Here is a 12027-nt window from a genome sequence, read left to right on the forward strand (position 1 = left end):
TTGAAGCATTATAAAATATAAGTTCTAGCACAAACAGTGAACCTAAATTCCAGACAGTTTAAAATCGGCCAGTAACAGAACTCTGCTTAGGGCTTGCCATTAGTATTTTATATTAGAAATTTTTGTCACTATTATCTTCTAAGAATTCAATGTCTTAACTGAATGTTTGCTTGCTGTTGACAAGGTCTTCATCTTTCTACCACAGTTTTATTTTAGAAGTTTACTTACCACAGAGAAATAAACAAAAGTGGCTAAAATAATGGGAAGAAATTTTAGGAAATTGCATTTCCTGGTTTTAAATAATGAACTTACCTACATCAATAGTTGGTTTCCCCCTCAAAAGCAATTTCAAACACTCAGGCTTATTATATATACTGCAGTAGTGTAGAACTGTATTACCTAATGCTGTTTGTTTGTCCAGGTTTCCACTAAAAAAAAAAAGAACATGCAATCAAGAAAAGTATAGTAGCTGTGCTATTCACATCTAGTATCCACATAAATAAAAACTTTACTGGACAAATATGAAGTAGGACAAAAGAAATCAAACAGTAGTTTCAAAGACTATTAAGAATTTTTCCAAGGACACTGGAAATACCTGAGCTGTGATTGAAAAGGACTGAAAATCTACAGATGTTCATTCAAAAAACTAAATGTGAAACTCAGGGAGACAAACTTAGACCTTTCTAAGGTCTAAGTCATGCCAGTTGCCACTGCAATTCTTTTTTCAAACATGCTAAATTAGCCCAATAGAAATATCTGCATAATTCTGATACAGTTAAAATAGGTTAATAAATCCATTGTAGTCAAGGAACTATCAAGAGGACAGTTGTGAGAATGAACAAAAGAGTTGTAAGAAGGAATGTAAGGACAACACATCGAGTTAGGGAAAAACCAGATGTGCAAAGGGGATCACAGAGCTTTTTAAAAACTGTACTTCCTTCAGTTTTCAACTTCTAAATCCAGGTTTTTCAAAAACTGTTACTGACATTTTAGGAACAATAAAATATTTTCAAAAACCAGAAAAGCAAAGCTCAGGAGATGACAGCTTTTCCTAGTGTTACCCATATTGGACAGTAAGAGCCCACAGGGTTGTAAAGATGCTCTTAAATTTGAGACTGCCACAAAAAACCACACAGCAGACAGAAACACACACAAGGTTATAGCTGTCTGAAGAAGTTATGAAGCTTAATAACAAAAAAAACCCCAAAAAAACCCACAAAAACAAAAACTTTCTAAATAATCATCCAAAAAAAAAATCCTTTAATAATACCGAAAATAATAATTTGGGCTTCTAAAACATTTTTCAAATTATGATCTCAAACAGCTTGAAAATACTGGAATGTTATTTTTCATTTGTTACTTTAATAACACTCTCCTATAATCAGCACTCACACTTTTCATTAAGGGTTTTTACTTCTGTGAACACATCCCTTGACAACAAAGAACAACTCAGCCAATAAACTAGATGTTAAAAATTACCAATGAAGTATATGCTCTCAATAGCTTTAATACAGTTTATTAACTATTGGAACACCTTTTTCAAAGTCAATCTAGCATCTGTTCTTAATTTTCTGAGAAAGATCCTTGCTTTCTACTCTTACAATTCCTTTGCATGTGTCCTGTATTTGGAACATTTACCTGGCCTCCCTCCTGTACCTGAACTATTTATTTCCATGGCTTCATGTCATCATGTGCTCTAAATCAATGTTCTCTTGTGCACTACAGACTTTTCCCTTTCAACCTATTTTTATGTAACTGCTTTCAATGCTTTTGACTTACACATCTTTCCCTCTCTCTACTGATCAGGAGCACAATGACCAACTCAAAGGTACTAAACTATTCTCTTTTGAAACATATCTAAGGAGAAAGATAATAAATGATGAGCAAACACTGTCCAAAGCACTGCCAGGATAACTCTGAACATCCACAACTGTCATGTACAATTGAATGAAAAGTCAGCAATCCATACCAGTTTTGTACAAGGAAGTCAACCAGATGGAGAGAGGTTTGGTCAGCAGTCCGGACTGCTAAATGAAGTGCTGTTTCACCTGGCTCCTAAACACATGTAAAGAGAAGATAGACTTCTGTCTTATTTCTGCAGAGTTTGTATATCAGACCTATGAGATACACCACATTCACTCTTTACAAGTCTTTCAAATGAAAAATATTAGGAAATTATGATGAAAACGATTATTGTCTTTTTCATCTCTAAAAGACACCATGTGCTTCAAAGGAAAATGGCATTACATTTCCTGAGATCTCAGCTTTCCTAAACCAAATTTTCACTTTTCCCAGATGCACGGAACAGCCCTGAGGAGCCTTTAACCATTTTAGCCACCAGTAACTGAAAGGGATCCTGTCAAGGAATACTGAGTAAGTTTGCAGTACTTGCTGCTTTACAACAGCCTGGTGAGCACCAAGCAAAGTCACAACATTATTTCTTACAAAAAAGCATCACAAAAATCACATACATTAAAACTCTTACAGATTTGCAGAACAGATGAAGTTGGAAGGACTTGTAAAGGTCATGTAGACCAATCTCTCTGCCCAAGCAGGGCCGCCGAGGACCAGTTGCCCAGGACCATGTCCAGATGGCTTTAGAGTATCTCCAAGCACAGAGACTCCATATCCCTGGGCAGCCTGTGCCAGTGTTTGGTCATTCTCTCAGTACAAAAAGGTTTCCTGATGTTCAGAGGGCACCTCCTGTGCTCCAGTCTGTGCCATTGCCTCTGATGCCATCACTGGGCACCACTGGGCTCCATCATCTTTCCACCCTCCCTGCAGGGATTTCCATACAATCATGAGATGCCCCTGAGCCTACTCACAGCTGAACAGTCCCAGATCTCAGAGCCTTTCCAGGTGCTCCAGACTCCCAGACACATTTGTGGCCCTTCACTGCATCCTCTCCAGCATGTCCAAGTCACTCTTGTGAGGGGCCCAGACCTGGGCACAGCACTGCAGCTGTGGCCTCACCAGTGCTGAGTGGATAGAAGGATCCCTGTCCTTCACATGCTGGCCATGTGTCCCCACTGCCTGGAATGCCACTGTCACCTCTGCCACAAGGGCACCCTGCTGGTTTCACCTTGGTGTCCATCAGGATCCCCAGGTCTCTTTAGGCAGAGCTGGGCGGTTCCCAGCATAAAGTTGGTGCATGGGGCATTTCCCCCATAGACAGGGCTTCTCCTTGTCTAACTTGAATTGAATCATACTTTATTTTCTATACATATCATATGCATTAATGCATTGAAATGGAAACAGAAATGCTGTTTATTTCCATTTAAAAGTTGCACTAGATGTTAATCTAAATTTAGATTTCATTTACTCCTATTGATCAAAAGGACAATTAAAAAAGCATATTACAGCATATATACTCAGAATTAAAGTCCTAATTTAAAAATACTATTTTATTAAATATCAGAGAATTTACACTGATAGTAAAGAGGAGAATGCTGCTATAAATGTCCTACCTGCAAACCACATTTCAATTTGTGCTCACATCTTTCTAGCTATCACAGCCTGTAATAGCTGGGAAGACTGAGGAGCTAATTCTGTGGAAACTGCTGTGGATGACAAACACAGAAAGCTGACCTTGCAGTCAGAGAATTTGTAATGTGTTTCCATGATAAACACTCTGTGATAGCTCAGGTGCTGAGACTGTACTGAACTTACTCCTTAAACTGAACACAGACAGGCACTGTGTCCTTTGCCAACTTAGCTATTTTCACACAACTTGTTGAAAACATTCTCTGATACCTCTCCAGGCTGGGATAAAACGTTACTGAGCAAGTGGTTACATGGCATCTATTATCTATTATCAATAATAACAGGTTACTTTGCTCACAATTAACATTTGTCCATGGCTAATTAAGGTCAACCTGGACTGATTTTCCCAAAAACTGTTACTGATTTCAAAAGGAAGATCAAGTACTCAGAACTTGATACACACACACCCCACAAAGAATCTTCCAGGTTGAAAGAAATTGTACTTCTGTAAATGTCTCATCGGAAGCTCTGAAGTCATGAGATTTATTCCTTCCTTGTCTACAGTAAACAGAGACTTGCAGACGTTCAGTAATGTGTTCCTTCAGCCACTATTTTAAAAGCAGGCATGATACTGTATGTGGTACCAGCTGACCCTGGGCTATGTAGTCTGTTCTTTGGGACTTTTCTAAAAGAGACACACTGCAGAACAGGTGCTTTTCAACACACTATGGAGGCACCAAAAAAGAGTATGATATGACTTTTGCATTTCATACTCCTTTAGACGAATTGATGATGAAAAATAAAGTGCTCTTTTCCCTCCCCACAAGGATGCAACATTAAGGAAAGGAAGAAAAACCCCATCATTTTCACTGTAATTTCTTTTGTTTTATCAAGTAAAGTAGCAGCCCCAGATGCTGGGCATTTTACAAATACACATGATTTAAAATAGTAATTGTTTACCTGATAAGCTTACCTGTCCAGGCTCCAGCAGTGGCTCCATTAGCTCTACCCCCTCTGCATAGACTTGAATTAGTGCAAGTAAATCCCTGGATTTGACAGCCTCAAGTAATTCACTCAGTTTAGCTGCTGCAGATGCACAAGTCTTCCTAGAGAACTTATGATCTACATATTTAGCGGTGATAAATTCTTTACGTGCAGTCCTGTGGGGTGTGAAAATAGAGCTTGCTTTAGAAATTTTTAGAAAAATGGGTCAATGATTATAATTTAAGATCACCTTGTCTAACTTGGAAGCTGAGAAGGGAAGAAGAAAACTATCTGAGAAAAAGTGTGTTATTTATTGTTATACTGCATGCCTTTCTTGCAAACAAGCCCCAAATATGAAACTTTGTCAATTTTATCCTGTCATCTTGTTATATTTAAAAATTACTCTGACTGTGGGGACTAAGACCAAAGAAAAAGCAGAGCTAGTGCCATTTAGTCCACTGTGTTTATCATCTGAGGGTTTACTACAAAACTCAAAACCATTCAACAGTCAAATAATGCACCTTGAAATCCAAACTAAGAATTTTATACACGGGGAAGCTGAGGTAGTAAAATATGACTGTATGACTGGAGACTGAACTTCTAAGAAGCTCCACAGTGGGAATAAAAACCTCTAGTCCTGACATCCATGCCTTCCCCTGGCTTGGTTACTGTTTAAGACACTTGATATCACAGATATATTCCACAGAAAACTTAGAGAGTTTAAAGGTTCAGTACTTACATATCACTTGATGGACCGGGTTTAGGTGAAGGACTAGGTAAATTCCCTTCCATAATATCATTAAAACTAGTATTTCCTACATTCTTGGCCAGCTGAGATAAGAAAAAGAATAAATAAGGTAAGGACTTTTGCGGTCTAACACCAACCTAACAATGTGCATTTTCCACACTACTTATAAAAGATGGAAAACACAGGACTGAAAAATTAAAGCCCAATGATTACATGCAGATACAAAGCAATTAAAAAGAAAGAAAATGCTTCTATTATTCCCGAACTTGTACAATAGACTTCACAGTCACAAAATTATTTGCATTTCAAGACAATTGCCTCCAACACGAAACCAGAATGAGGAACCAGCAGCATGAACAGTGAAATGGTGCTGGTACACTGATCAGGAAGCTGCTTTGGGAAAGAAGCTCAGTCCTACTGAAGATCACACTTAGTAAAATTTGATTTAGATTATTAGTAACTTTGCAAAAAAACTCAATATTTTATGAAGAGAGAAAGTGGTAAAGTTGAACCTATACCCAAAGCCAGATCTGCCTTACATCTTCTCTCAATTTTCCTTTACAAAATTTCTGTAACAAGTGTCTTCTTTCAGGCCAAACACAGCTAGGGAGATAAAACTACTCAAATTAAGATTCCTCAATTATTTTTCTTTCAGAATTAGCAAGTCATTCTCACTTGCCAAGTCAAATTAGCTTCATGTTTTAAATCACACGAGCTTTTAGACTGCCATGATTTTGGGTCAAGATCAGCTATTGAGAGCAAAATTCTGATGGCATTAATCACAATGAGTGTCAATACTCACTCTGCAACACCTCAGGACAAGAAATGAGAAGTAAAAAGAGCACCAATAATATATAATAATATATAACCATGCACCTGTAAAATATCTACAGAAATATGAAGAAAAAAATCTGCAAAAACACATTCCCTGAAAGGTTAATGGCAACTTGTACATTTTGGTGCTTCCTACATATAGGTCAATATTTGGCTTAAAAAAACCCAATACAAATTAAAGAAACTTACCAAGAGTTCAGACGTTCCTAATTTGTCTAATTCCAAAGACTGGATTCGAGAAATATGGACGCCCATTTCTCTGTGTATTCCAGAACACTCAATGCAGGTTAAAATGCCCAAATTAGTAGAAAGCCATGTTGGATCTGCATAATTGAAAAACAAAGTATTTAATCAAAGTCCAAGAAAAGGTTTGCAAAGGTGGTAAGAGATGTGTTCTGAAATGATTCCTTATTTAATGTTTCAAAGAATGAAAGGAAACTAAGAACATTCCATACTTTTCTCCAAACTCTAGTGCAAATTTAACCACAAATTGCTACCAATGGAATGCAGTTTTTCAGATTTAGGAACAGACCCAAAGGCATTGAATTTAGACTTATTCAGTCATACTGAATGTATTGCAATACACTTCATATTTGTTTTCTGTACAAATAATTTCCTGTTTTTAAAAGTAACAGATCTCCTAAATTTGACAACCTCTGAAGTTTTAAAATTTACTTCTTAAACTTTAAATAGTCCATCATAAAAGATTAATCATAGTGCTTTCCAGAATGTAAAACAGCAGCATGTTGTAGAAAATTAGAGGAATGCTGGCTAGTCCAGGAAAAAAAACTTTAAAAATGCTGTCACAGAGGAGATCTGCATGTAATATTAGAATAGATTTTATACTATGATAGCTACATAAGAAGCATGACCAGTTTTAAAGGAAAAGCAAAAGCTTCAGACATACTTTGTGCACAAATTAATCACTTCCTTGACTTTAAATAGTAACTGCTGAAGCATTAAGCCAAGAGTTTTGAAGCAGCAAGCTGGAGTACAGAGGTGAAGCTTAAAACTTTACCACAAATTAAAAGATGAATGAGAACTGTAATCTGAAGTTTCTATAGCTTTACATAACACAGTAATTGAATGAACCAGTTCCAGGATTTGGCATAATTATATCCCGGTTTGTAATTTTATCTAGCTATTTCAAATTTGGATCAGTTCTGCATCAGCAAGCATCTGCAAGATACACACTACTCAGTTTCAAATGAGCATCACCTTCTTGAAGTGTCCCTTTGATGAGAAAGCTGCAGCAGCTGCCAGCTCCCACAGGTCCCACACCAGCTCAGTCTATTGTGACCAGCTGCCCCTTCTCAAGCTCTGAGTGCCACATAACTGACCTGTAACTCTGTACTTCTGAAGATATTATCTGATAGGATTTCAACTCTGGGTCTCATTCTTTGCACAAGACTACTTATTCCACCTCTGAAAACGATGCTGCAATTCCAGTAGTCTCATGTCAAGATAAAGCCTCAGAGCAAGATCCTGGCCAGGTCAATTTTTCCACAATCATTGTCTAAATATTACTCACTTCTACTTAGTAGCATGCACAGGATCAGTGATGCCAAGCAACTTCCATTCAAGTGCAACAAGCATCTAGACACAGTGCAACAAGAACAGTTCAAACTCCAGAGGGGCTTGAACTGCTGGAAGTAAGCACAGACAACACACAAAAATATTTTAGTGAATTAAATGGAACTAATGTAGGAAAGTCATATTTGTTCTTTTAAAAACAGGTTGAAGACCAAGAAACATCACTTAGAAAATTAGTTTGCACTCTACAAACACTTCTTTGAAGAAATTACTTTGCTCCCAACAAGAAGTTGATGACATGAACAAATGGAGATACCTGGTGAGCCACAATCACAACAGACTTCATTTCCGGGTAATCTCTGTATGTCATCAATAATGGCTTTTGTCAGATCCTCTAAACTGTTTTCACCTGTGCTCTGCTCTCCACGGAATGCCATATTTAATGCTTCTTCTTTGCTGTTAGTCAACACTGATATCCATCTAGCACAAGATAAAGACCTTAATGAAGATCTGCATTTGCAAACACATGTTAATCTATAAACTGTAGAAATCCTGCCAGGAACAAAATGTTAGTGGGACTACAGGGAAGGTTTGTATTGTGGGAGAGAACGAGGGAGGGAAAAGTGAGAGACAAAAAGAAAAGATTTGACAAAAGATAAGTAAGAATGAGAAGAGAGAAATAGTCTTAATTCTAACGTCCCTTTTGTGAACAATTTAAAAACCAAGTTCTCAGATTTCTCAAATATGCAGAAATTGTGGAAGAGAAAAGGGACAATTAAGCTCCTGTAAATTTAACAGCTTTAAAAGGTGCCCAAAATCTCCTTCCTGGAGAAAATGACAACTCCTACTTTCTCCAGTGTGCATCTTTCTCTTCACAGAGAGACACCAAGCACCCTGGTGCATGTGGTGATGTTCAGTTGCCTTTTAAATGCAGGTCTCTGTGCACTAATCAGTCAGACTGTAAAGCCCAAATGAATGACAACTGCCAAGCCCAAATTAATGACAACTGCCATGGCAACCAAGGGGCAAAGGATGACAGGACAATAACAGTACCAAGAGCCAAAATAAAACTTTAGGAGCAACAGTTGAGTGCAACAAATCAAGACTCTTTAATGGTATCTCAGACAATATTTCCTGCCCTCCCAATCACCCTGCAAGTTGTTGCTTACACATAATGTTTTAATTAAAAACAAACAAAACCTCTTCTCAGCAGCTGCTGTGCTCCATATGGAAGTAAGGAGGGGAAAGCAGTTCCACTAAGGACCAAGCACATTACAGATGCAGTGTTGCCAATTTAGAACAAAGAGAGATTTAAAAAGAAATCCTCACAGGTGAAATGATTTTAGATCTACTGTAAATATTTTTTTTTTTGTTAGTGCAGAAGTGTTGTAAATCGGCAGTGTCCTCAATGCATTTCATGTTCAATATTCTGCAATCATCGGTCTTCTGAAATGTGCAGAAACAGTTATGGTCATCTAAACAAACTAAGAGAACTTCAGATTGAAATTCATGATTTCTCACTAAAATAACAATGAAAAGATTAGCTTTAAAGGATTTCAGAGGGAAATTTATGTGTGGAATCTTAGAAGACAGATTCAGAGCCTGAACTAATATATGGGCATTCCATATCATATACTTCATGCACATTTTTTTCAATTTTTTTGTGCAGAAAATAATCTAGGAAGTAGTGCTTAAAATGCTATAAAACTTTTGAAAAATCAGCCTTAAGAGTAAAAGAAACATTGAAAGTCTTGAGCACAAATTTGCTCCTAAGTTTACATGCTGAAAACAATTAAGGTACATTAATCTTTCTCATCACATGAGAAGAACCCACACTAGAGGGCATTCTTCTGCAATTTTAATTATGAAACTCAAATGTTATTAAAAAAAGAAGAGGCAATGGTGTCTTGTTTTTAATATTATAACAATGTTTGGTTAAATATTCAGAGTAAAATAATAATTAAACTCAGACAAAAAACATTTATTCTGACATTGCTGATAATTTTTTTTAGAGTTACAGTTTGGTTAGTTTGTTAAAAAGGCAGAATTTGAATAAAACTCAACTGAGCAGTAACGATTAAAAAATTATTAGATGCAATTAAAACAAACACAACACAACTGAACCAGCTGTTAGTTTTATATCACTTCCTTAGTACAAGTACCTAATCTGCCAAAGCAATCATTATTTTGGTTGTGTTTGCTCAGGTAGAAGGAAGCCTCTGTCCAGGGCTGTCACTGGGGCACCCGTGAGGAGAGCAAGAGGCACCACACTGGCAGCTCTTCCCCCACAAGCACAAGGACAAGGACAGACATCTCTGAGTGACTGGTGCTGCTTATCAAGAAGTGCCCAGTTGGTCACCAGGCCTTCCTGGCAGGTTTCACACTCAAAGATAAACAATTCAAGTCAGTAAATATAGAATGTTAACTAAATGTTAATAGTTTATAAAATTCAAACTGCTCTTCTTCTCTTCTTCTTATCTGTATTAGTATTTTTTATTCTTCTTTTATTAAAAAAAAAAAAAAAAAAAAAAAAAGTATTTGCTGACAATATTTCACAATACTGCCAGTGCCAAATAAATAGTCAAAAACCTTCTGGTAATACTTTGTAGTGTTCTTTCAAATAATTTAAAAAATAATCAAGTCTCACAGAATTCCTTTGTCTTCTTGTTTTAGGACAAGAGGAAATGACCTCAAGTTGTCCCAGCAGACACATAGTCTCTAAGGAAGGTGATTTGAAAATCTATTTACACATTTTCAATTGGTTTATAAAGTAAAAAGGACAGAACAGAGGCAGCACTAAAGCTGTGTGGAAAAACACAAGAGGAAAGGATCAAGAGAGAGGCACACCTATACCAGTCAGGAGGAAATTGAAACAAGAGGAGGACAACTTTAACTGAGGAGTTACATCAAGCAACGTAATTTAAATACTAAGGTTGGAAGTTCATGGGTGCTATTCCCACGGCACCTTTGATAATAAAGCTTTTTAGGGTCCACTCAGTGGCTGCACAAGAAAAACAGAACACTTGGTTGTATTGCAGTTTCTCATCAGCACAATTACTCTCATTCTGGTTCCTGAAGGGGGGCAGAGGAAGGGGAGGTGCTGAACTCCTCTCTGTGCTGACCAGAGACAACATAAGGAAATGAAATGAAGCGGCATCAGGGGAAGTTCAGGTGGGACACCAGGAAAAGGTTCTTCACTGAGAGGGTGGCTGGCCACTGGACAGGAAATGGCCAGGAACCCTGTGAGTGTTACAGGAGCATCTGGGCAATACCCTTAGGCACATGATTTCATTGTAGGCAGCTGCAGGAGGAGCAGGGATTTGGACTCAATGATCCTTAAGGGTCGCTTCCAACTTGAGATATTCTAGGGTTCTGTATTCCAAAGTAATTAATTTTCTCAACCACTTGATTTTAGAGTGATGGACAAAATTTCAGTGTTTCTAATAGGAAATAAAACCAGCCTGGAATTTCAAAACAGTCCAACAGGCAGACTGCTAAAGTGAATTTATTCATCTGCCTCTCAGAAGAAGGATACTGCTAATTTATTCTTCCCCTACCTTGCTCATGTGTTAAGACAAAAAAAACACCCAAACAAACCACTTCACCTGTTAAACCAACTAATACAGTAAAAAATAATTTATGGCAGAGTACCAAAAACTTATGACTCATAAGAAATAACAGTCTTTTCTTCTTGACTAAAAAAATTACTAGAATAATTAAGCTCCAGAATGAATGCAGTAATCATGACTAGCAAGTCAGCTTTGCATTGTAAGAGCCAACATAAAGCTGTGGAAGCCCAGAAGGAAATAGCTGCACAACAAAGAATTATCCAGCCCTTTTATTTCACCCATGACTCCCAAGGCTGAGCTGTCAATGCCATTGCCACCCGACACTACCAAACAAGTGAATCACCCTACAAACATTCCCTGTACCTTTAAAATACACACAGAGCAACACTAGAATGTGGATATTTAAGGAAAGAATGAGGTAACCTTTGCTGTCCTCTTCAGTAGTAACTTTATTCCTTGAACTTTTGGGTGTTGAGCATTAGACTACATGCACAACACACATCTGGTGACACAGGAGGAAAAAACAGTGGTACATGGTTCTCAGGAAATAATTCTGATGCAGTAGGAAGAAAGACTGTTTAAAAGGAAATAATCTAATCGGAAGCATGCATTAAATGAAGCAAGTTCCTGGATTCTGAAGTACAAAAATCTCAAATATGTGCTTTGCCATTTATTTCTAAGCCTACAGAAGAAAAAATGCAGTGCCTGTAGATATTTTCTGTGTGTCATATGGAGATCTTTTGTCTTTTTATTATGTTTAATTTCAAGGAAAAGGTAGGATCAAAAGGAAAAGAAGTAACTGCAGAACAGGGTTGACAGGGAAGATTTGAGAACAATTTAAAAATATTTCATTTAAATCCTGATAATCTGATCTAC

At 37.3% G+C, this 12027-nt stretch overlaps 1 protein-coding gene across 2 annotated transcripts in view; it reads right to left on the reverse strand.

The window, feature by feature from the left end:
* Positions 1 to 12027, reverse strand: part of ASAP1 (ArfGAP with SH3 domain, ankyrin repeat and PH domain 1) — a 141878-nt gene that overhangs the window by 30338 nt on the left and 99513 nt on the right. For both annotated transcript variants that reach the window (XM_041407555.1, XM_041407554.1), the window contains 6 exons: positions 7899 to 8062; positions 6239 to 6372; positions 5207 to 5298; positions 4457 to 4643; positions 1970 to 2055; positions 313 to 428 (listed from right to left, as the gene is read on the reverse strand). In XM_041407555.1, coding sequence (XP_041263489.1) covers positions 313 to 428; positions 1970 to 2055; positions 4457 to 4643; positions 5207 to 5298; positions 6239 to 6372; positions 7899 to 8062 — 779 coding nt within the window. The remainder of the gene's footprint in view (positions 1 to 312; positions 429 to 1969; positions 2056 to 4456; positions 4644 to 5206; positions 5299 to 6238; positions 6373 to 7898; positions 8063 to 12027) is intronic.

This window comes from Onychostruthus taczanowskii, unplaced genomic scaffold (assembly GCF_017590055.1).
Source record: "Onychostruthus taczanowskii isolate IOZ18803 unplaced genomic scaffold, ASM1759005v1 scaffold27, whole genome shotgun sequence".
Classification (NCBI taxonomy): domain Eukaryota; kingdom Metazoa; phylum Chordata; class Aves; order Passeriformes; family Passeridae; genus Onychostruthus; species Onychostruthus taczanowskii.